The sequence below is a fragment of the Trichosurus vulpecula genome, chromosome 6 (assembly GCF_011100635.1).
Source record: "Trichosurus vulpecula isolate mTriVul1 chromosome 6, mTriVul1.pri, whole genome shotgun sequence".
Classification (NCBI taxonomy): domain Eukaryota; kingdom Metazoa; phylum Chordata; class Mammalia; order Diprotodontia; family Phalangeridae; genus Trichosurus; species Trichosurus vulpecula.
The window spans coordinates 7,856,932-7,883,265 of NC_050578.1; the positions used below are offsets into that span (position 1 = coordinate 7,856,932).

The window sequence follows — 26,334 nt, forward strand, 5'->3', positions numbered from 1 at the left end:
GATTCAGGTCCTCATCATCACCTCATGCCCAGACTACTGTTACCAGCCTGTTTTTCCCCACTTCATTTCAGGCTCCACTTAGGTATCAAATTGATCTTCCTCAAGTACTGATCTGGACAGGTCACACTCCTTTCAGTAGACTCCACTGGCTCCCTATTCTCTCCAGCATCAAATGTAAAATCCTGTTTGTGTCTAAAAAGGACTTCATAACCTGCCCCCTTCCAGCCTTTCCAGTCTTCTTACATCTCACTCCTCTCCACATCCTATGAGAACCAGTGACACTGGCCTGTTTGCTGTTCCTCAAACATAACATTCCATTAGGCTCAACAAGTTGTGGTACATGATTGTGATGAAATACTACTGTGCTATGAGAAATGATGAGCAGGATGCTTTCAGAAAAACCTCGATTTACATGAACTGAGGTAAAATGAAATGAGCAGAACCAGGAGAATACTGTACACAGTACCAGTATTATTGCATGATGACCAACTGTGTATGACTTAGCTATTCTCAATCAATACAATGATCCAAGACAACTCTGAAGTGAAAAATGCTATCCACTTCCAGAGAAAGAACTGATGGAGCCTGAATGTACATCCAAACACATTTTTTTCTTACTCTTTCTTCTTCTTTCTTTTTTTGGAGGGGAGGGAGAGTCTGTGTTTTCATTTGCAACGTGGCTAATATGGAAATGTGTTTTGTGTAACTGCATATGTATAAGCTATATAAAAGTGGGTAAGAAGATTCTTACATGTTCTTCCCAAGCTCGCTTCTCTTTCTCATATGCTTCCTTTCTCTTTCGTTCTAGTTGTTCTTTTAATACAGCAGCTCGAGCATTTGCCTGGGCCTGAAAATGAACAGAAATGAATAAACTGGAGCCACACAAAGAAAGCCTAAAGCACACAAGCTAAAGATTTATGAAAACGGTCATGCCCTTTGACCCAGAGATCCTATGGCTAGGCATACATCTTAAGAAAGTCAATCACTAAAGAAAACCCCCATCTACATGAAAATATTTATAGAAGTACTTTTTGTGGTAACAAAAAACTGAAATAAAGTAGATGACCACTGACTGGGGAATGACAAGAACTGTGCTACATGCAGATAATGGTATATTTCTGTGCTATAAGAAAGGATGACTACAGAGGAGCATAGACTTACATGAACTGATGCAAAGTGAAGTAAGAAGAAGGAAGGGGGAGGAGAGAATAACTATTTAAATAGTGCCTACTATGTGCCAGGCATTGTGCTAAGTGTTTTTTTTTTATAAATATTATCTCATTTGATCCTCACAACAACCCTGTGAAGTAGATGTTATTATTGGCTCCATGTTACAGTTGAGGTAACTGAGGCAGACAGGTTAAGTGACTTGCCCAAGGTCATATGGCTAATTAGTGTCTGAAAGTCCTATTTGAACTCGGGTCTTCCTACTTCAGATCCTGTGGTCTATCCACTGCACCACCAGTTGCCAGAACTGTTTTCCTAAACTAGGAAAACAACACACCCTGACTACAACAATGTAAATGGAAACGGCAACAACTAAATCTCCAAAGCTAAATGTTCCAAAATTATGATCATTAAGGCGGGCTCCAAAGAGATAGGAAAAGATACCTTTCATGCAGAATCTGGGGCATCACGAATATGGGAACACCGCACATGAAACACCAGACTAATTTATTAATGTGTTGATTAGTTCTGTGGGGTCTCCCCTTAAACTACCCCCCTGCCCTTGCCCTCACCTACTTCCTCATTCCCCCTGAGAGAAGGTGGAACGAGGGATACAGAGATATGTGGATGATTTCAAAACAAAATCTAGCAATGAAAATGAATTAAAAACAAAGAAAATGAAAGAACAGATAAGTAATGCTCCTTAACTGGCGGAGGGCATAGGAGCAGAAAACTATATTTCACATCTCAATTCCTACAAATCACTTGGATTCTTTGGCAACTGTTAATCACTTCAAGCTTAATACCTTTAGTGCTTCTATTTTTTTGCGTCTAATTTCTATTTCTTCATTCCCCTCTTGTCCTTTGAAGCCATCAGGATCATTCTACAAAATAAATTAGCATATGAGCAAGCAGGATAGCAAGGAAACATCTTTCTGATTATTACATGAACTCTGACAAGTGCTATGTGTGATGGACAACCAATGGCATAGAATTGGAAGGTATTCCAATGCTGCTTTCCTGTCTTAATTGAATCCTTCTCAAGAATATACTACATTCCTTGAGCTGGTCTTCCTCTTATAGATCAGGCCAAAAACTGGTAAAATGAGAAAGGAAAAAAAATGTTTCCTCCTTATTCAAAAATCTGATCTAATTTTCTCTCAAAATTCCTTAGGGGAGGAGGAGGAGGCAAGCATGCAATGCAATTCTCATTTCTATCTCTATAACTGATCTACTTCTTAAATCCTGTGCACAGGAATGCGCTCTACCAGTTTCCCTCCATCTTATGTCAGGTCTTATTTTTGAAAGTATCCCTTGCCCTTTATCTACAATATCCTCTCCATTACACAGTAATCAATACATAGTAATCAAATACTCAATTACATAATCTCCAACCTGCCTTTTCACCACGAAGTTTGGCTTTAATTTGCTGGCGTTCATTGAAGTTTTGAAGTCTTATCTGCCTCAATCTTGCCAAGTACTCCTATAAGAAAATCAAAATTCTCATTTAGGGGGAAAACAAACAACTAACATATTTTGGTGGATAAGAGAATTATGATGAAAGAAAATTGAGCAAATGTATTAATTTGAACAACAGAAGAACAGAGAGAAAGCAAAAGATTATTTGGCAAGGGTTAATGGAAGTGCAAAATTAGGAGTCACTTTAAAAGCGCAATTCAGCAGACTTCCTCTGAAAGTAATTTTATTAAATATTGCCTGGGTGAGAAAAAGAAAAAAAAATTATAGGGGTTCTTCCTATTATTGAAAGCAAAAAAATCATATGAATGATATAGTTGTTACAGAGTATAATTATGGAATGTGTGAGCCTGAATATATTAATATTCCCTATATACTTAAAAAGCCTCCAATACTTGTTAAACCATGCAGGGCAAGAATTCAATAAACTCAAAAGTGTGGCTAGGCGATGGAGGTAGCGAACATGCAGGAAGCATACCTCTTCCTCCTTGTTTCTTGGTTTCCCTCCTCTTGAAGAGCTGGACCTCCCTCCACACATAGCTGTCAGGTTTTGCAGGGTGCCCTGTTTATCATTTAATGTACTAAGTTCAAAAATGAATGGGGCTATGTTGCCACTTTATGCAGGTAGAGCTGGTTCTTTGTTACTTTCTTTTTTATCTGACAATCATTTCCTAGCTCTTACAGTGCCCTTTGGCATATATCTTTTACCTACATTGAAAATTTTTAATTAAAAACATATAATGCTCATTAATCTTAAAGCATAAATCTTCAAAATACAATCCAGACATATTTTGCCTTGCCATTTTCATTACATGGAAACAGTATTAAAGGTCCCAACGTCCCACTCCTTGAAATACAAGTGAAAAAAGTTTTAGTGATGCAGTCTCTTTTTTCCAACATTTCCTTTCCAACATTAACTGCCTCCTTCTTAGGCAGGAATACATTTCCCTTACCAAAACCAAGTCAGACAAAACTGTCCGGCACAGCAGACAGTGCTGACGGAGTATGGCCAGTCTCTCCTGTCACTTCAAGAGTGAGGAAGAGTAAAAACCCTAATTTAAAAAGAACATTTTCTTTAATGCACACCTAGCCTTGATAAGTTAAATAAATTATAATGCCTAAGGATAAAGTAAGATTAAACTAAAAGGCGGTATGTTTTAACGGATGCAGGTAGATCCCATCAATTCTCTTTTCCATGCTTCTTTGCTTCCGTTGCCCCAGGGAAACAAAACATTAGGACCATTTTGTCGGGGTAATAGCAGAAATGGGAAACTACACGGATGCCCTCAATGACTGCAATAGTTTGGAAACAACTCTTCTTACAACCAGCTAAGTTTAAAAGCCTTGGGAGCTGGTGGACATAAATGAATAGTTGAGGAAGAGGAGGAAGATAATACTTTGGAGCATTTAAATTGGCATCAAAATGTTAAACATGCTGAAGGTACTTAAAGCTTCACAAGACTCCTATTTCTCATGGACTGGGGGTGGGGGACAGCAAATGGGATATCAAAGAGCACTGGGGGCAAAGTAGCTGCTTTTGAAAAGATTAGAGGAAAAGATGACAAATTAAAGTGACTTCTCTCTCAAATTCTCATTAACACTTTGTCTGGTTCTGTTGCTCCTATCACATTATGCTTTGTATCATACTTATATTTATTCACAATAGATTATAAACTTCTTGAGGGCATGTTAGAGGGCATGTCAGAGCTAGCAAATATCTTGTACGTGGTAGAAATTCAAATGTCTCTCAAAATTAATTGAAAAAAGACAAAGGGAAATACCAGAAACTCTAATCTACAGGTCCAGGAAAATTTTCAGGACTTTTAGAAGCCAACTGCATTATTTTCTCTGGCTCCACTAAATTGGCACATTCTTACTCAATGATTTCAAATGCTATTACCACATTGCATTTAATCCCATTCAGGAAAATAAACATAGCTCTTTGTTATTAAGATTGTGATTCCTGCTTTAAGAATACATTAATTTTTAAACAACCATAGTAAGACTTACAAATCTTTTTTTTTGGGGGGGGGGTGTCAATACCAGCTGGTTTATTATGATTCTTTTTTGTATTTATTTAGTATTCTATTTTTCCAAGTTACATGTAAGAACAATTTTTAACATTTGTTTTTAAAACTCTGAGTTCCAAATTATCTCTCTTCCTTTCTCCTTCCCTCATTGAGATGGCAAGCAATTTCAATATGGGTTATACAAATGTAGTCATGCAAAACATATTTATAATAGTCATGTTAGGAAAGAAAACACAGACAAAACAATCAAGAAAAATAAAGTAAAAAAAATATACTTGAATCTGTATTCAGACATCATCAATTCTTTCTCAGGGAATAGATAGCATGTTTCGTCCTAAGTCCTTCAGAGTTGTCTTGGGTCATTCTATTGCTAAGAATAGCTAACTCACTCACAGCTGATCATCTTACAATATTGTTATTACATTATACACAGTACATTTCACTTTGCATCAGCCCACGCAAGTCTTTCCAGGATTTTCTCAAGAGCATCCTGCTCATAGTATTCCATCATGATCATGTACCACAACTTGTTCAACCACTCCCCAATTGATGGGTATCCTCTCAATTTCTAATTCTTTACCCCCTGAAAAGAGCTGCTATAATATTTTTGTACATATAGGTCCTTTTGCTTTCTGTTCTTTATCTCTTTTGAGACACAAACCTAGTAGTGGTATTGCTAAGTGAAAGGGTATGCCTGGTTTTAGAGCCTTTTGGGCATAGTTCCAAACTGCTCTACAGAATGGCTGAATCATTTCACACCACCACTAACAATGCATTGGTATCTCAGTTTTCCCATATCCCCTCCAATATTGGTGATTTTTCTTTTCTGTCTTATTAGTCAACTTAATAGGTATGAGGTAGTACTTCAGAAGTGCTTTCATCTGCATTTCTCCAATCAATAGTGAGTTAGAATATTTATCCATATGCCTATAGATAGCTTTGATCACTTCATCTAAAAACTAATTATATTTTTTGATCATTTATCAATTGGTGAATGGCACTTGGACCCTATATGTTTGAGAAATGAGGCCTTTCTCTGAGAAACTTTTTTTTTAAATTATACATTTATTTTTTATTTTTAGTTTACAACACTCAGTTCCACAAATTTTTGGGTTCCAAATTTTCTCCCCCTCCCTCTCCTCCACCCTCCCCACGAAGATGGCATGTAATCTGATATAGGTTCTACATATATTCATACATATTCACAATAATTGTGAATTTATTTACACAATAAGCTTAATTTAAACTTATTTACACAAGAGTCAAGTTATAAAGAATTATAATCAATGGAATGAACCATGAGAAAGAAGAAACAAAACCAAAATAGAAGGAAAAAAAAGAGAGCAAATAATTTGCCTCATTCTGCATTCAGACTCCATAATTCTTTATCTGGATGTGCATAACTTTTTCCATCATGAGTCTTTTGGAGCTGTCTTTGAAACTTGCATTGATGAGAGAGCCCAGTCTATCAAAGTTAGTCCTTACAGACACTGTGTATCTGTAATCTCCTGGTTCTGCTTCCCTCACTCAGCATCAGTTCATACAAGTCTTCCCAGGTTATAATGAAGCCTGCCTGCTCCCCATTTCTTATAGCACAATAGTATTTCATTACATTCATATACCACAATTTGTTTAACAATTCCCCAATTGATGGGCATCCCTTATTTTTGTACATACTGTTCCATTTCCCACTTGTGTGATCTCTTTGGGACACAGTCCTAGAAGTGGTATTGCTGGGTCAAAGGGTATGCACATTTTTATAGCCCTTTGGGCATAGTTACAAATTACTCTCCAGAATGGTTGGATTGGTTCACAACTCCACCAACAATGTAACAATGTTCCAATTTTCCCACATCCTCTCCAGCATTTATCATTTTCCTGTTTTGTCATTTTAGCCAATCTGACAGGAGAGATGTGGTACCTAAGAGTTGTTTTGATTTGCATTTCTCTAATCAATAGTGATTTAGAGCATTCTTTCATATGATTACATATATCTCTAATTTCTTCCTCTGAAAACTGCCTGTTCATATCCTTTGACCATTTCTCAACTGGGGAATGACTTGTATCCCTATAAATTTGGCTCAGTTCCCTTTATATTTTAGATATGAAGCTTTTAGAGACACTGGTTGTAAAGATTCTTTCCCAATTTTCTGCTTCCCTCCTAATCTTTGTTGCATTGGCTTTGTTTGTACAAAAACGTTTCAATTTCACATAATCAAAATTATCCATTGTGCATTTTGTAACGCTCTCTATGTCTTATTGGGTCACAAATTCTTCCCTTTCCCATAAATCTGCCAGGTAAACTATTCCTTGCTCTCCCAAATTGCTTATAGCATCAGCCTTTATTTCTAAATCATGAACCCATTTCGACTTTATTTTGGTATATGGTGTAAGATATTGGTCTATGCCCAGTTTCTGCCATACTGTTTTCCAATTTTCCAAGCAGTTTTTGTGAAATAGTGAATTCTTAACCCAGAAGCTGGATTCTTTGGGTTTAACAAAGAGTAGATTGCTATAGTCGTTGACTATTGCGTCTTGCGTACTGAACCTATTCCACTGATTCACCGCTGTTTCTTAGTCAGTACCAAGCAGTTTTGATGACTGCTGCTTTTGTAGCACAGTTTAATAACTGGTATAGCTAGGCCACTTTGCCTAGCATTTTTTTTCGTTAATTCCCTTGGTATTCTGGACGTTTTGTTCTTCCAGAGGAATTGTTATTGTTTTATCCAGCTCTGTAAAATAGTTTTTTATAGTTTAATTTGTATGGCACTGAATAAGTAAATTAAGTTAGGTAAAATTGTCATTTTTATTATATTAACTTGGCCTAACCATGAGCAACTGACTTCAAAAATTTTTTCAGTTACTAATGCTACCAACTGTATTTCCCTCCATTCTATTCCCCTCACCTGTTTATTCTATTTTCTCTCTCTCCTTTCACTCCATCCCTCAAGTGTTTTGCTTCTCACTATCCCTCCCCCAATCTTCCCTCCCTTTTATCACTCCTCCCCCTTCTCTTTTCCCCTTCCCCTCCTACTTTCTTATAGGCTACGATAGATTTGTATACCCAATTGAGTGTGTATGCTATTCCCTCTTTGAGCCAATTCTGATAAGAGTAAGGTTCACACACTACCCCTTACCTTCCCCCTCTTCTCCTCCACTTAAAAGTTTTTTCTTGCCTCTTTTATGTGAGATAATTTAACCCAATCTACCTTTCCCTTTCACCCAGTACATTCCTCTCTTACCCTTTAATTTTATTTTTTAGATATCATCCCTTCATAGTCAACTTACACTTGTGCCCTCTGTCTACATATACACCACCTAACTACATTAATAATGAGAAAGGTCATGAGTTACAAACATCATCTTCCCATGTAGGGACATAAACAATTTAACCTTACTAAGTCCCTTATGATTTCCCTTTCCTGTTTACCTTTTCATGGTTCTCTTGAATCTTATATCTGAAAGCCAAATTTTCTATTCAGCTCTTGTCTTTTCATCAAAAATGCTTTTAAAGTCCTCTATCTCACCGAAGAATGCTCATTTTTTTTCCCCTGAAGGACTATATTCATTTTGCTGGGTAAGTGATTCTTGGTTGTAATCCTAGCTCCTTTGCCCTCCAGATTATCCTATTATAAGCCCTCAGATGCTTTAATGTAGAAGCTGCTAAATCTTGTGTTATCCTGATTGTGGCTCCATAATGCTTGAATTATTTCTTTCTGGCTGCTTGCAATATTTTCTCCTTGACCTGGGAACTCTGGAATTTGGCTATAGTATTTCTGGACAGTTTTCATTTTGGGATCTCTTTTTGGAGGGGATAGGTGAACTCTTTCAATTTCTATTTTCCCCTCTGGCTCTAGAATATCAGGGCAGTTTTCCTTGTTGAATTTCTTGAAAGATGATGTCTAGGCTTTTTTTTTTTTTTGATCATGGCTTTCAGGTAGTCTAACAATTTTAAAATTATCTCTCCTGGATCTACTTTCCAGATCGGCTGTTTTTCCAATGAGATATTCACATTTTCTTCAATTTTTTTCATTCTTTTGGTTTTGTTTTATTGTTTCTTGATTTCTCATAGTCAATAGCTTCCATCTGCTCCATTTTAATTTTTAAGAAATTATTTTCATCAGTGGTCTTTTGGACCTCCTTTTCCATTTGGCTGATTTTGCCTTTTAAGGCATTCCTCTCCTTATTGGCTTTTTGGAGCTCTTTTGCCATTTGGGTTAGCCTATTTCTTAAGGTGTTATTTTCTTCAGTATTTTTTGGGGTCTCCTTTATCAAGTTGTTGACTTGTTCTTCATGATTTTCTTGCATCACTCTCATTTCTCTTCCCAATTTTCCCTTTACCTCTCTTACTTGATTTTCAAAATCCTTTCTGAGTTCTTCCAAGACCTGAGACCAATTCATATTTTTCTTGGAGGCTTTTCATGTAGGAGCTTGACTCTGTTATCTTCTTCTGAGTGTGTGTTTTGATCTTGTCACCACAATAGCTTTCTATAGTCAGAGTTCTTTCCCCCACTGTTTGCTCATTTTCCCAGCCTATTACTTGACTTTTAACTGTTTGTTAAAGTAGGTGTCCACTTCCAGGGTAGAGCGCACCCTGTCTCAAGCTTCACAGATTTTGTGCAGCTGTTTTCAGAAATACTTCTAGTTTTCAGTTCTTCCAAGGTAGTATGAATTAAGGAGAGGAGTTTACTACTCTCCTGTCCTGTGAATGACCACAACCACTCTTTTCTTCCCTGGAACTGTGAGGAGGGTCCCCCCTCCACTGTGGCTGCAGGTTCTGCTATGCTAGAGCTCCTCTTCACCCTGGGACTGTGACCTGGATCCAAGCATGGGCAAAGCAACTGAGTCCTGCCTTAGTGCTAGCAAAAAGACCCCTGTAAAATCCTGTCCAGTTGTTCTACCCCCTTACAATCTATGGGCTTAGAGCTCTGTAAGCAGCCCCTGCCGTCGGCACTGCTGATTCAGTCACTTCCAAGGCCTGCTCTGGGTTTGCTGTGGCCAGGGCTGTGCTGGCACAGCCTGCCCTGGAGTGTGCTCCCCTCTCACCCAAGTATGACAAACCTCTCGTGCTGACTTTCTAAATAGTCTTTGGCATCTGTAGGCTGAGATGTCTGGAAATTGCCACTGCTGCTAGTGATTCAGTCACCCTGAATACTGCTCCAGATTTGCTGGGGCCTGGTCTGCACTGACACAGCCTGTGCTAGACTGTATTCCTCATTCACCTTGGTGCAACCAAACTTTCCTGCCAACCTTCCAGGTTGTCTTGGGCTGGAAATTTGTTTGACTCCATCTTTTTGTGGGTTCTGCTGTTGTAGAATTTGTTTAGAGTCATTTTTAAAGGTATTTCGAGGGGTTAAGGGGAGAGCTCAGATGAGTCCCTGCCTTTACTCTGACATCTTGGCTCCACCTCCTCAAGACTTAAACGTTTTAAACAGTGCTACCTTCTCTCATAATTGTTATGTTAAGAGGCTAAAATCTTATTAGATGACAATGACATTCCTCAAAACATTCTCGAATTCTTCTTTTTGGAATGCCTTAAAAGCCAGTGGCACACTCTTCTGAACACCTTCAGTTGTGTTAAATGTGTCTTTTTAGGGTATGACTGATTTTTGGAAACAACGAGAAGTTATTTGGAATCTAGTTTGGTTAAGAAGAAAAAAGGAAATGCAACTAATTTGGGTCAAAAACAAAGTGTAACTTTGAAATAGACATACATACACCCTCGGTGACCCTAAAGCGGCTCTAAATACAATGTTATGAGTTCAAAAACAACTTGACTTAAAAACCTGCCCAACAATCCATATCGACATTTTTAGTCCAAGAGTTACAGTATCTAAAAACTGGAAGAGAATTTTTGGAAATCATCAAGCCTTCACTTTATCAGTAGGGTTAGTGGGGTCCTGAGAAGTGACATGACTCACATGCAGTTACACAAGATTTGACAAAATTTGAACCCGGATCCTCTGACTGCAGAGTCAGTCATGTTGTACAGTTATATCTGCAGAAATCATTACACTTAGAAATTTGGAGAAAATGTTGCCTTAGAGATTCAAAAAGAATGTATTTATTTAAAAATAAAACACTGATCTTTAGGAACAGCAAATTGAAGAATAAGTTATAAAAATGCACCTTAACTAAATTGACAGAAAAATGAAGCTAACAATAAAAGAACCTCAAAGTTTAAGTCCTAAATAATGCATTTTTCTTTACTTGGGGAGATTTTATCTATTTTTTTTGTAGTTATGGTGTAGAGGCGTGACCCTGGAAGATGAAGTGAAGATTCTATCCTTTCCGAAGACTTAGAGCACGATCATAGTAATAGATTATTTCTAGCTTTTGAGGACTTCCTAGCTAAGTCCACTAGTTTACCACCAGTAGACAGTTTGAAATGTAAAGAATATAAGGCTGCCCTATGCTTACTGTTTGTTATTTTTAAAAAGCATTGGATTCAGGGGCAGCTAGGTGGCACAGTGAGTAGAGCCCCAGCCATGGAATCAGGAGGACCTGCGTTCAAATCCAGCCTCAGACACTAACACATGCACTAGCTACGTGACCTGGGGCAAGTCACTTAACCCCAATTGCCTTGCCAAAAAAAAAAAAAAGCATTGGATTCACAACAGAAAGAAACTTCCTTAAAGGCTCTCTTCCACCTGTGTGTCTCTGAAGAATTTGTCAAAGTTATATGAGATGCCTTGAAAACAGAGATAACTTTCTTTAATAACTCTGGTCAAGAGAAGTACTTGTACTATAGTACTATAGTACAAGGGGAACCCAAGGACTTCATTGTTGTCATGGAGAACAGTCAAAACAGAATCCAAATGGAAAAGGAATTTGCTAAAGTAAGTGATATCCTTCAGATAGTCTTGTTTGTGGGTATTGTGGTTACTGAATCAGATTCCAGACCACTGCAGAGCCTCCTTAAGGAGGTGCATCATCACTCAAAAGAGTTTGGTTTAACAGGAAACACCAAATGGATGAATACACTAAAGTTTTGACTATGATATCTGAGGAGATGGAGAATATATATGGCTAGTTTATCACAGCATGAATCTTGGACAGACACTGAAACCACAAAGAGATGGTCTTGAAGTTGAGTAAGAGTGAACTGTACTGCCTTTCAAAAATGCACAGTGCTTGTAATGATCCCAAGCTTCTCCATGAAACAAAAGCCAACCTTCTTTACAATGATGATGCAGTATGGATGAGAGTCATGTGGTATAACAATATACAAAGAATTAAAGTTGAAGATCACCTAGATGGTAATGGCACTATCAGCAGGCTATAACACCTTATTGACAAAGGAGAAGTGACATAAAGGATGTAAATAGAGAGAGGACAGGAAAAAAAAAAGAGAGGCCAACTACTTTATGAGAGCAAGGGACAATGTGAGAGATTGTCTTCATGCTCTACAGATATTTACAGAATGTTCAAAATCTAAAGGTGGGTTTTCTTTTCTTTTTTTTTTTTTGAGAGGGATGGCTGGGCAATTGGGGTTAAGTGACTTGCCCAAGGTCACACAGCTAGTGTGTCAAGTGTCTGAGGCTGGATTTGAACTCAGGTCTTTCTGACTCCAGGGCCAGTGCTCTACTCACTACACCACCTAGCTGCCCCCAGTAGGTTTTCTTTTTGATGGAGGGATACAGGTACAGAGATTAGATTAATTTTAAGTGCTAAGTTTGAAATATCAGTGGGACATCTAAATAGAGGTATTTACTAATCTGTGTACATGCTGCACCCTCTAGTAAACTCTGTGATGAGATTATTTCATTTTTGTCTTTTTATCACCAGTACCTAGTAATGGTGCCTTGCAGGTACTTAACTAATGATTTCTAAATTGAACTGCTTAAAATTAACAGGTGGTTGGAAATACCCAAGTTCTGGGAAGAGCTCAAGGGTAGAAACAAGGGTATCATCTGCATAATAGTGAGAACTGAAGTCACAGGAGTGGATGAAATAACTAAGGAATTAATTTTGGAGTCCATCCACACTTAAGAGATAGGAAGAATGGTAGGGCAGATGAGCCCACAAAAGAGAATGATCTCAGAGTAAGAAAACAGACTGCAATGTCACAGAATCCAAAAGAGCTGACGGTATCAAAGATTCTTTCTTTTTCTTCATATGTTGTCATAGTACCTAGCAGAGCATCATGTACATAGCTGGAGCTCAACAAATTTAGGCTAAATGAAAAATGAGTAATGGCGGCCTGAAGTCAGAGAGACTCACCTTTCTGAGTTTAAATCTGGCCTCACATACTTACTCGCTGTGTGACCCTGGGTAAGTCACTTAACCCTATTTGCCTCCAGTTTCTTCTATGTAGAATGAGCTGGGGAAGGCAATGGCAAACCACTGTAGTATTTTTGCCAAGAAAATTCCAAATGGGGTGATGATTAATTGGACCTGACTGAAATGACTGAACAACAACAAAAAGTAGTTAGACATTTCCTTCATACCAATGCTGAATGTGTCAGATTATGAATGTTGGCAAGGGTGTGGGGGTAGAGGAGGTATATGTGTGTGTGTGTGTGTGTGTGTGTGTATGTCCCAAAAGTTTTAGTGTAATTCAAAGCTTGAGACTTTTGGGATACCTTGTGTACCCCAAAACATGAGCACAGACATGCAAGATACTTTTTGGGTTGAAGTTAGAAGCTACTAGGAAATCATTGCTGGCCCTAGGTCAGTCTGCCAGTTAATAAACATTTATTAAGCACCTACTATTCGCTAGGCACTGTGATAAGCACTAGGTATACAAAGAAAAATAAAGACAGCCCCTGCTCTCAAGGACCTAACAGTCTAAAGGCCTTTTTAGGCCCCAGGGACCTAAAAGAATTTATAAACCTATGAAAATCCCTAAATTTAATTCCTAGCCATCAATTAAGGTAAGTAAAATTATTTCAAACTAAAAGATGTAATAATCGAATACTCTGAAAAGAATCTACTTTTTAAGTAAAGTGTTTTCATAGAAAAGTCTTTCCCATGAATCTTTTTAGACAATTAGAAATGCAATCATCTTGAATATTAGAACAAGCAAGAAGTTTTACTCTACCTTTATTTCAAAAAGACTTCTGAATAAATCTGAATTTTTCTACAGTTAAAAATACAATCCCCTTATATAAATTTCCTAACTCTATATGACTAAAATACTTTGATATTTATTTAAAAATTAACAACATATGAAACCCAAATTAACTAAAGTAATTCATTCTGTACCTAATACTAAATGATCAATTAAAGCAAATAGGAGAAGGGCTTAAAATTTTCCCCCAGAAAAATTGGTAGAAAAAGAGAAAACAAAAGGTACAATTCTTTTTTGAATATCCACTTCCTCTTTCTCTAGTCTCTTCACCCCATTGTGACAAAAACTGCAATCACTCTAACCTTCCTAAACCTATAAGAAGAGGACTCAAAGTCATCCCTTGCCCAGTAAGGCAACTCTGGAACACAACTGTAGTAAGTATGCTATAGATTAAGACATAGCAGAAGAAGGATTATTTATCTTATGTGGGATAACTGTTCAAATTGGTCACGATAACTTAGAATTTCTTATTTTTGCATAACTTCTTAATTATTCTACTTCTGTTTGTAACTAAGTATTTACATAAAGCATTAAAATACTAACATACTTCAAAATCAAGTAAATACCATACCATGTGTCCTTCAGCTCGAGCTTTATTTTGCATGGCTTCATGTTTCCGCTGTAGGAATTCCTCTACTTGTTTTGCTCTTTCTGCAGCAAGCTGTCCTCTTTGCCTAAGTAATTATAATAGATATGTTAACTATTGTGAATAGTAAAAAAAACCCCACAAAGTTAGAAATGATGTTCATAAAAAGAATAAGAGAAAAGGGAGCTATGAGATAAAATCACTCTCTTTTATGAAGTGGGTAACATATAACATAACCAGACAAATTAGATTCAAGAAATCAGAAATTTTACAAGAGAGAGCAAGGGAACTCATATGGAGATGTCCCTTACTTTTATAATGAAGTGAAATCTCTAACATTCCTTTAAACCATGGCTCCTTCAACATTTCTATGAGATATTTTTCTTTTAAATGACATGCTTATTTTATAAATTAATTTTTAAGGGCCTTCAATATTTCATAATTATTTCACTGCAAAGTAGTCAGAAGAAAAAAATGTGAATAAGTGGTAAATTAGAAATCACCATTTAAAATTCACAAAATAAAGGTTTATGAATGCTAAGTGCTTCTACACCCCAGTGGGCAGAAGCCCACCAATAATTTCACAGATTTGAATCAAATGTTTGGCAATTTGTTTCAACAATTTTTCCAAATTAAAGTGCTACTAATCAAAATACTGGAGCTTGAGTTAAGCTGTTGTGGAAAACTATTAAATAATGAGAACTTTCCCTTCCATCCCAGGAAGATTTCATACACTCCTACATTATGTGTACCGAATGGTCAGATGTAGAAAAAGTGACAGAGAAAAGGGAGCAGAACAAAAACAAAAATATACATAGTAACTGCAACTATGTAAATAAGCACAGTAGCAATAAAGTTTGGAAAAATACACCAAAGTAAAAACAAGTTCAGAAGAAACTGAGATGATTTTGTACTACCTAATTAAAGTGAATATGCACTATTTTAAAATTATATTATTAAAAGACACGATAACAAATGTTTCCTGTTTTATAAAGTGGTGAGTCTAAATTTGATGACTACAATTAGGTACCAAAATCAAAAAAAGGCCATTTGTTTAATGTATAAACTTGATCATCAAGAAACTACACCTGCTCCAGCCCAAAATTAAACATGTTAGAATCCAAAGGCCCATTTATCTTATGTGGCAATTAAAAGATTCTAAAAACTGAATTCTGAGAATAAATACATTATAGGTCATCACTCTAATAGATCCTGAAATTTAGGATGATGGTTTCTTCACTTAATTAATATGTTTAATGGTTTCTTATGCACTGAAATAAAACTGAATACAACATGTGAAAAGCATTATCCTCTATTTACACAAGTGGCTGGTGTATTTGGAAGCATAAACATAATGGCTACACATAACTAAATGAAAATCTCAGATGACTTCAATCTTGAAGACTTTTACTTAGCATATTTTTTTTTTCTTTTCAACAACAGGATGTGTACGGAAAATGCGAGACCACTGGCCAGAAACTTGGCTAAAATGCTTTAAAATTTTGCAGGGGCAATGATGGGGAGCAGCATGCTGCAGTAGAAAGAGGCTGAGTTTTGGAGAAAAAGATCGAGCTCCAAATCCAGGTTATACTACTTACTACCTACATGTCCAGTCACTGAACTTCTTTTGGCTCTCATTTTATCATTTGAAAAATTAAAAGTGTGGACCAGCTGATCTATAAATAGGGTCCAGTTATAAATGTATAGCTTGATCGTTCCTGTACAGGTCATTCTCTAGTCTTTCTCCTACGTTGCAGACCAGCATCACCAAGTGGCTGTTCACAGGCATCATAAACTCTACATATCCAAAACAGAACCCACTCTTTTTCACAAGAATTGACACCTCTGGGAGGGTGGAGCCAAGGCGGCCGGGTGAAAACAGCATCTTACCAGAGCTCTCTCACAAGTTCTGTCAGATTCCTATAAAAAAGTGAATCTGAGCATATTTGAGAGAATTAGAAACCAGGAGCAGTCTGAGTAAGGCAAATTTCCAAGCCAGGAGAGTCTGAAAGGCCAATGGGACGAATCTGTAGGCTGGGAGAGCGCTCAGTGTGCGGAGCTGCTCCAGACAGCACCAAAGAGGAACCGGCTGAGGAAACCAACCTGCAAGACAGGCAGGGAAAAAGCTGGGCGCCCAAAACTGGCGGAGGTCCCCAGACCTCCCAACACAGGACGGTAGTCTGTGGAAGCGACTACGAGAGGCAGCAGCGCAACACCACTGGGCTGTGAGACATCACCTCCTGAGGCTTGCAGCCCAAAGGTATGAAACACTGCTTCTTGAATTTCTGGGAGAGATAGTGGCCAGGTAAACAGCTCTAATCCCTCCCCGCCCACCAAGAGAATTCCTCGGGGGGGAAAAAATGCTAGAATAGAGGAGACAGAAGTATGGCTTCAGTGGCTGAGCAGTGGGAGTTCCTGAGTCCCAGACGGGGAGAGCCAGCAGGGGTCAACACCAGGTGCCCAGATGTACCCTTGCTCCCCCACGGGAAGTGCCAGACACCAGTTCGAACAACAAACAGCTGAGACCATTGCTGAAGAGCAACACTGCTGGAGAGCAACCCCAGGTTAAGAAGAGACTTCAGGCAGCCGGACACCTCCTCCACATCTCAGGAAACTGAAGGCTATAATTCACAAAGCCAGTAACTAGACTCACAATCCCCAGAATAAGAAACCTGGGACAGAGAGCCCTGAGCCCCAAAAGCAGAAAATCAACGTAAAGCCAGAAAAAGGCTGAGCAACATGAAGAACACAAAAAGACTGAGGACCATTGATTCTTTTTATAGAGACAGGCATGATCAAAATATCAATTTGGAAGAGGACAGCAATGACACTATACCCACATCTGATACCTCAAAAGGCAGTGTGAACTGCTCTCATGCCCAAAAAGCATTACTGGAAGAACTAAAGGAGGAAGTTAAAAAAAAATCAGGGAAGTAAAAGAAAAAATGGAAAAAATGTAAAAAACAAAAACAGTGACGAAATCAAGTCTGTAAAAAATAAGATGGGCGAAATGGCTATGTAGATTCAGAATATAAATAGAGAAGATGACACCCTGGAAGGTAAAATCAACAAATTGGAAAAGGATATGCAAAAGCAAAATGAAGACAGCAACTCATTAAAAATTAGAATTGAGCAAGTGGAAGCTAATGACTCTATGGAGGCATCAAGAAGTAGTGAAACAAAATATAAAGAATGAAAAAATAGAAAAAAAAATGTGAAATATCTGATTGGAAAAACAACTGACCTGGAAAATAGATCCAGGAGAGAAAATTTAAGAGTCATTGGTCTACCAGAAATCCATGATGAAAAAAAGAGCCTTGACAGTATCTTCAAAGAAATTATCAAAGATAATTGCCCGGAGGTCCTAGAACCAGAGGGTAAAATAGTCATTGAAAGAATCCACAGATTACCCCCTGAAAGAGATCCCAAATTGAAAACACCAAGAAATATTATATCCAAATTTCAGAATTACAAAGTTAAGGAGAAAATACTGCAAGCAGCCAAAAAGAAACAATTCAAATATCGTGGAATTACAGTCAGGATCACATAGGATCTCTCAGCTTCTACATTAAATGACAGCAGAACTTGGAATATGATATTCTGAAGGGTAAAGGAGCTGGGACTACAACCAAGGATCAAGTATCCAGGAAAATTAAGCATAATTTTTCAGGCAAGGAGATGGACATTCAATTAAATAAGGGAATTCCAGACCTTCCTGATGAAAAGGCCAGAACTCAATGGAAATCTAAATTGTCCTACAGGTAGTAGGAGGGGAAAGGTGGAAAAAAAGGGAGGGAGGTGGTCAGAACGGAGGGAAGAAGTAACAAGTGGAAAATGGTAAGATAAGGGAGGGGAATCAAGAGAGAGGGTAAACTGAGGAAGGTGGTGGTCAAAAGCAAAACTTTCTTGAGTGGAAGGGGAAAGGGAGAAATAAAAGCACAAACGGGGGGAAATTGAATGGAGAAAAAGACACAGAAATCATAACTGTGAATATGAATGGGATGAACTCTCCCATAAAACAGAAGCAGATAGCAGAGTGGATTAAAAACCATAATCCTACAATATGCTGTTTACAAGAAACACATCTCAAAAAGGGTACACACAGGGTAAAGGTAAAAGGCTGGAGTAAAATATATTGCGCTTCAGCTAAAGTAAAAAAAGCAGGTATACCAATCCTAATCTCAGACAAAGCAAAAGTAAAGATAGATTTAATTAAAAGAGATAAGGAAGGACACTATATCCTGCTAAAAGACAACATAAACAATGAAGCAATATCATTATTTAACATATGCACCAAGTAGTATGGCCTGCAGATTCTTAGAGGAGAGGTTAAGGGAGTTACAGGAAGAAATAGACAGCAAAACTATAATATTGGGAGACCTCAACGTCCCCCTCTCTGAACTTAATAAATCTAACCTCAAAATGAATAAGAAAGAAGTTAAGGAGGTGAAGAGAATTTTAATAAAGGCTGATATGATAGACCTCTGGAGAAAATTGAATGGGGATAAAAAGGAATATACTTTCTTCACAGTGGTACGTGGCACATACTCAAAAACTGATCCTGTACTAGGGCATAAAAACCTCACAATCCAGTGAAGAAAGGGAGAAGTAGTCAAAGCATATTTTTCAGGTCATGATGCAATAAAAATTATTTGTAAAAAAGAACCATGGAAAAATAAGCTAAAATTTAATTGGAAACTAAATAATCTAATTCTAAAGAATGAGTGGGCGAAAGAACAAATCAAAGAAACAATTAACTTCATTCAAAAGAATGACAATAATGAGACAACATAAAACTTATGGGATGCAGTAAGAGTAGTTCTTAGGGAAAGTTTTATATCTCTAAACGCTTACATGAATAAAATAGAGAAAAAGGAGATTAATGAATTGGGCATGCAACTGAAAAAGCTAGAAAAAGAACAAATTGAAAATCCTCAATTAAATACCAAATTAAAAATACTGAAAATCAAAGAAAAGATTAATAAAACTGAAGCCAAGAAAACTACTCAATTAATAAATAAAGAGCTGGTTTTATGAAAACACCAATAAAATTGATAAACCTTTGGTCAATTTAATAAAAAAAAAAAAGAAAATCAAATTACCAATATCAAAAATGAAAAAGGTGAAATCAGCTCTAGCTAGGGGTAGATTTGAACTCAGAAAGAGGAGAGTTCCCCTGGGAAAAAATCTCCAGGGCAAGATAGTTTTACACGTGAATTTTATCAAACATTTAAAGAACAATTAAATCCTATATTTTATGGACGATTTGGGAAAAAAGGTAAAGAAGGAGTTGTGCCAAATTCTTTTTATGACACAAAAATGGTACTAATACCCAAACCAGGTAGAGTCAAAAGGGAGAAAGAAAATTATAGACCAATTTCCCTCATTAATATTGATGCAGACTTCTGGGGGTGGAGCCAAGATAGTGGCTGGAAAGCAGGGACTTGCATGAGCTCCCTACCACATCCCTCCAAAAACCTATAAAAAATGGTTCTGAACAAATTCTAGAACTGTAGAACCCACAAAAAAGCAGAGGAAAGCAGGGCTCCAGCCCAGGACAGCCTGGATGGTCGCTGAATGAGGTCTATCATGCACAGAGTGCAGGGGAGCAGAGCTCAGCGCGGGAGGCAGCAGGACCAACCAGACCAGGAACCGGGCAGAACAGGCCCTAGAGCCCTGAATCAGTAAGCTGTGGCAGTTACCAGACTTCTCAACCCACAAACACCAAAGACAACAGAGAAGGTGAGTGGGAAAAGCTGCGGGGGACAGAGTTCGCCTTTGGCCACCGCCCCAGGGGCAGTGGGGGAGGTGTAGATACAGAAATACAGCTGCAGTTACTTCTGGCCGCAGGCCCACATGGTGGGAGGAATTAAGTGGCGGATCAGAACAGGCTTGCAGAGCCTGCTTAAAATTGGTGTCATGTGGGTTAGGGGTTTTTGAAGAAGGAGGAGTGCTGGGGTGGCACAGCTGGCTGTATAGAAATAGGCTCTGAAATCAACAGGGCATCCCCTCAAGCTTGGAACAAAGTACTCTTTGCTCCACAAACAGTCACACCCTGACGAAAAACTCAAGGGTCAAGTAAGTTGGCTGGGAACATGGCCAGGCAGCGAAAACATACCCAGATTCAGTCTCAGACTTTGGAATTCTTCTTTGGTGACAAAGAAGACCAAAACATATGGCCTGAAGAAGTCAACAAAGTCCAAGAGCCTACACCAAAAGCCTCCAAGAAAAACATGAACTGATCTGAGGCCAAACAAGAGCTCAAAAAGGAGCTGGAAAAGCAAGTTAGAGAAGTAGAGGAAAAATTGGGAAGAGAAATGAGAATGATGCAAGAAAACCATGAAAAACAAGTCAATGACTTGCTAAAGGAGACCCAAAAAAATACTGAAAAAAATATTGAAGAAAACAACACTTTAAAAAACAGACTAACTCAAATGTCGAAAGAGCTCCAAAAAGCCAATGAGGAGAAGAATGCCTTGAAAGGCAGAATTAGCCAAATGGAAAAGGAGGTCCAAAAGACCACTGAAGAAAATACTATCTTAAAAATGAGACTGGAGCAAGTGGAAGCTAGTGACTTGATGAGAAATCAAGATATTATAAAACAGAACCAAAGGAATGAAAAAATGGAAGACAATGTGAAATATCTCATTGGAAAAACCATTGACCTAGAAAATAGATCCAGGAGAGATAACTTAAAAATTATTGGACTACCTGAAAGCCATGATCAAAAAAAAGAACCTAGATATCATCTTTCAAGAAATTATCAAGGAGAATTGCCATGATATTCTACAGCCACAGGGCAAAATAGAAATTGAAAGAATCCACAGATGGCTTCCTCAAATAGATCCCAAAAAGAAAATTCCTACGAACATTGTCGCCAAATTCCAGAGCTCCCAGATCAAGGAGAAAATACTGCAAGCAGCCAGAAAGAAACAATTTGAATATTATGGAAACACAATCAGGATAACACAGGATCTGGCAGCTTCCACATTAAGGGACCGAAGGGCTTGGAATATGATATTCCAGAGGGCAATGGAGTTAGGATTAAAACCAAGAATCACCTACCCAGCAAAACTGAGTATCATGCTCCAAGGCAAAATATGGACTTTCAATAAAATAGAGGACTTTCAAGCTTTCTCAGTGAAAAGACCAGAGCTGAATAGAAAATCTGACTTTCAAACACAAGAATCAAGAGAAGCATGAAAAGGTAAAGAAGAAGGAGAAATCATAAGGGACTTACTAAAGTTGAACTGTTTTGTTTACATTCCTACATAGAAAGATGATGTGTATGATTCATAAGACCTCAGTATCATAGTAGCTGAAAGGAATATGCATATATATATATATATGTGTGTGTATACATATATATACATATGTGTGTGTCTATGTATGTATATGTGTATGTGTATATATATTTACACACACACACACACACACACACAAAGGGCACAGGGTGAGTTGAATATGAAGGGATGATATCTAAAAAAATAAAATCAATTTAAGGGATAAGAGAGGAATATATTGAGAGAGGGAGAAAGGGAGAGATAGAATGGGGTAAATTATCTCGCATAAAAGTGGCAAGAAAAAGTGGTTCTGTAGGAAAGGAAGAGGGGGCAGGTGAGGGGGAATGAGTAAATCTTGCTCTCCTCGGATTTGACCTGAGGAGAGAATACCATACACACTCAATTGGGTATCTTACCCCACAGGAAAGAAGGAGGAAGAAGATAAAAAAGGGGGGATGATAGAAGGGAGGGCAGATGGGGGGAGGAGATAATCAAAAACAAACATTTTCGAAAAGGGACAGGATCAAGGGAGAAAATTCAATAAAGGGGGATAGGTTAGGAAGGAGCAAAACATACTTAATCTTTCACAACATGAGTATTGTGGAAGGGTTTTACATAATGATATGCATGTGGCCTATGTTGAATTGTTGGACTTCTTAGGGAGGGTGGGTTGGAAGGGAAGAGGGGAGAGAATTTGGAACTCAAAGTTTTAAAAACAGACGTTCAAAAACAACAACAACAAAAAAAAAAGTTTTTTCATGCAACTAGGAAATAAGATACGAAGGCAATGGGGCATAGAAAATTATCTTGCCCTAGAACAGAAGAAGGGAAAGGGGGATGGGAGGGGAGTGGGGTGACAGATGGGAGGGCTGACTGGGGAACGGGGCAACCAGACTATATGCCATCTTGGAGTGGGGGGAGGGTAGGAATGGGGAAAAAATTTGTAATTCAAACTTCTGTGAAAATCAATGCTGAAAACTAAATATATTAAATAAATTTATTAAGAAAATAAAATATCTAAACAAACCAAAAAAAAACCAACCAGCTTACAAAATTCCTGAAAATTTAACAATCAGCTGCTGGAAACCTGAAGGAGCTGATTCCAGTTGGCTTCAGCAGTCTTAGTCAGACTTTGATATTTATTTAATAATTTTCCTTCAATGTGGGGATCAGACTTTTTCTTTTATTAATTTACCCCAAATTTTGCTCTTGTGAATGGGCAGTATTAATACTTTACCCAGAGACCAGGTGTTCTTGTACAGTAAAATCGGTAAAATGCTGTCTTTCTTCTATTTCTTGTCTTTTTAAAAAAGTATTTTTTTTTCCACTTTCAAATAAAGAAAGTGTGAGAAATGGTGGGGGGGTTGTTTCCACAGGATGGTGATAGCAGATTGTAAGTAAGGTGACTGATTCTACTCAGAGCTGTGATCTAACAGAGACCAGGCTTCTGATTGGGTTAAAGGTTAGAGGCTTTTACCCGTGCTTAAGGGGCTGTTTGAGGGAGGCACGATGTGGGCAGTTCAGGAGGTTGCATCTGGCCAATGAAGAGCCAGGCAAGAGATTCAAATTGGGAGTCAATAAAATGACTGGCATTTGTCTCAGTCCTTGTACTCTGTTCAGGAAGACAGAATTAAAATCTTCTTGGCTTTCCAAAAAAAAAAAAAATTGATGCAAAAATTTTAAATAAAATATTAGTAAAAAGACTTCAGCAACTTATCATGAGAATAATACGCTATTATTATCAGGTAGGATTTATACCAGGAATGCAAGGCTGGTTCAATATTAGGAAAACGATTAGCATAATTGACCATATCAACAACAAAACTAGTGGAAACCATATGATCATCTCAACAGATGCAGAAAAAACCTTTGACAAAATACAACACCCATTCCTATTAAAAACACTAGAAAGCATAGGAATAAATGGAGCCTTCCTTAAAATTATAAATAGCATCTACCTAAAACCATCAACAGGCATTATTTGTAATGGGGATAAGCTAGATGCATTCCCAATGAGATCAGGGGTGAAACAAGGATGTCCATTATCACCCCTATTATTCAATTTGGTACTAGAAATGTGGCCTAGCCATACCAGATATTAAACTGTACTACAGAGCAACAGTCATCAAAACTACCTGGTACTGGCTAAGAAACAGAGTTGTGGATCAATGGAATAGGACAGGTACACAAGATGGAGAAGTCAACAACTATAGCTATCTACTCTTTGATAAACCCAAAGGGGCCAGCTTCTGGGCCAAGAATTCATTATTTCACAAAAACTGCTGGGAAAATTGGAAAAGGGTAGGGCAGAAACTGGGCATAGACCAATATCTTGCACCACATACCAGAATAAAGTCAAAATGGGTTCATGATCTAGGAGTAAAGGCTGATACTATAAGTAATTTGGGAGAGCAAGGAATAGTTTACTTATCAGATTTATGGAAAAGCAAAGAATTCATGACACAACCAGAGATAGAGAGCATTACAAAATGCAAAATGGATAATTTTGATTATGTTAAATTGAAATGTTTTTGTACAAAAAAAGCCAATGCCACAAAAATGAGGAGGGAAGCAGAAAATTGGGAGAAAATCTTTACAACTAGTATCTCTGATAAAGGCCTCATTTCTAAAATATACAGGGAACTGAGCCAAATATATAGGAATACAAGCCATTCCCCAATTGAGAAATGGTCAAAGCATATGAACAGGCAGTTTTCAGAGGAAGAAATTAAAGCTATCTATAGGCATATGAAAAAATGCTTTAAACCACTACTGATTAGAGAAATGCAAATCAAAACAACTCTTAGGTACCACATCTCTCCTCTCAGATTTGCTAAAATAACAAAACAGGAAAATGATAAATGCTGGAGAGGATGTGGGAAAATTGGAACATTGCTACTTTGCTGGTGGAGTTGTGAGATGATCCAGCCATTTTGGAGAGTAATTTGGAACTACGCCCAAAGGGCCACAGGAATGTTCATACCCTTTGACCCAGCAATACCACTTCTAGGGTTGTATGCCAAAGAGATCAAACAAGTGGGAAAGGGACCCATACGTACAAAAATATTTATAGCGGCTCTTTTTGTAGTAGCAAAGTATTGGAAATCAAGGGGATTCCCATCAATTGGGGAATGGCTGAACAAGCTGTGGTATATGAAGGCAATGGAATACTATTGTGCTATAAGAAATGGGGATGACACGGACTTCATAACAAACAAACAAATAAATAAAAAGGAAAAAAAAAAAAAAACAAAAAAAAGAATTGACACCTCTTCCAAACGTCTTTCTTTCTGTCAAGGGCTGTACCATCCTTCCAGTTCTCTGTCTCCTGCCACGCTTTGTTCACCCTAAGGTGTTATTTTAACTCTTGTGGGGGAAACTCTGAGAGCTTGGAATGTTCTGGCCTGCTCTGCCATCCTTCCAGAATCCTCTCCACAAGCTACTTTCTCAGGCATTTAGCCCAGTCTACTCATTTTACAAACAAGGAAACAAGGGCACAGAGTGGTTCAGTGAATTGTCCAAGGTCATATATATTTATTAAGTATCCAGGTCAGGATTAGAACTCATGACTTCTAACTACAGATATACGGCCCAGTGGATAGACCTAGACACAAGAATGCTTGGCCTCAGAGGAATACTATCATGACAAGGACAATAATCATGACCATGATGACAACGGCAACGGCAACTACCATTACCGCCATTGTTATCGTGTTTTAAGGCTGGCACAGTGCTTTACAAATATCATCTGATTTAATCCTCCAGTGATCTGGGGGAGGGCAGTAGGTGCTATTACTATCCTCGTTTTACAGTTGAGGAAACTGACGCAAAGGTTACGTGACTTGCCCAAAGTCACACAGCTAGTACATGTCTGAGTCTGGATTTGAACTCAAGTCTTCACAGCTCCAACCACAGCATCTACCCACCGCATCATGTAGTTGCCTCAGACTGAGAGGGAAAAGAACAAAGAGAGGGTAGTGTCAAAAAATCCTAGAAAAGAGAGAACGTTGAGGAAAATAAGGGGATAAGCATTGTAGAATGTTGTAGAAAGAACATGAAGAATGAGGATTTAGGATACACCAAAAATAACACATTCAGGGCATCGCAAAATGTACAACTGATTGAGAAAAAAGTTACAAATAGAAAAAGAAATGAAACAAGTGGTATTACTCTATAATAAGATTACAAGTAATGTAATCATATTAATAGCAATAGGGTAAAAGAGATGAACAGAGATACTAAATTTGAAGTTTAAAGCGTATAAATTGATTTTATTAATAATAAAAATAGTTGACATATAACACTTTAAGGTCTGAAAAGCACTTCATAAATGTAATTGTACTGGAGCCTCACAAAACACCACTAAATAAATACTACACATATTATTATTCGCATTCTATAGGTAAGGAAACTGGGATGTAGGAAGGTTAAGAGATATGGTCGCACATTTAATAAATAGTTAGAGGTGTCAGATCTCTTAATTCTAAGTTCAATGTTCCTTCTATTACACTATGTATGTGTTACTACAAATTGGGTTAAAAAAAATCTCAAAAATACAAAGAGATTTCAAAGGTCACTTGGCACAAACCATAGTTCAGCAAGAATCCTCTCTACCACATAATTGTCGAGTGACTATCTTGTCTTTCCATGAAAACCTAAGACAAAATGTTACTTTGGTACTATATTGATTCAAAAATGAATTACCAAAATGTGTAACAC

The 26,334-nt window shown here is 37.7% G+C and overlaps 1 protein-coding gene across 3 annotated transcripts in view; it reads right to left on the bottom strand.

Annotated features, from left to right (window-relative positions):
- NEK1 (NIMA related kinase 1) overlaps window positions 1-26,334 on the bottom strand; it is a 204,331-nt gene that overhangs the window by 90,615 nt on the left and 87,382 nt on the right. For all 3 annotated transcript variants that reach the window (XM_036762736.1, XM_036762737.1, XM_036762738.1), the window contains 5 exons: window positions 14,318-14,420; window positions 3,122-3,205; window positions 2,567-2,650; window positions 1,974-2,051; window positions 752-847 (listed from right to left, as the gene is read on the bottom strand). In XM_036762736.1, the coding sequence (XP_036618631.1) occupies window positions 752-847; window positions 1,974-2,051; window positions 2,567-2,650; window positions 3,122-3,205; window positions 14,318-14,420 (445 nt within the window). The remainder of the gene's footprint in view (window positions 1-751; window positions 848-1,973; window positions 2,052-2,566; window positions 2,651-3,121; window positions 3,206-14,317; window positions 14,421-26,334) is intronic.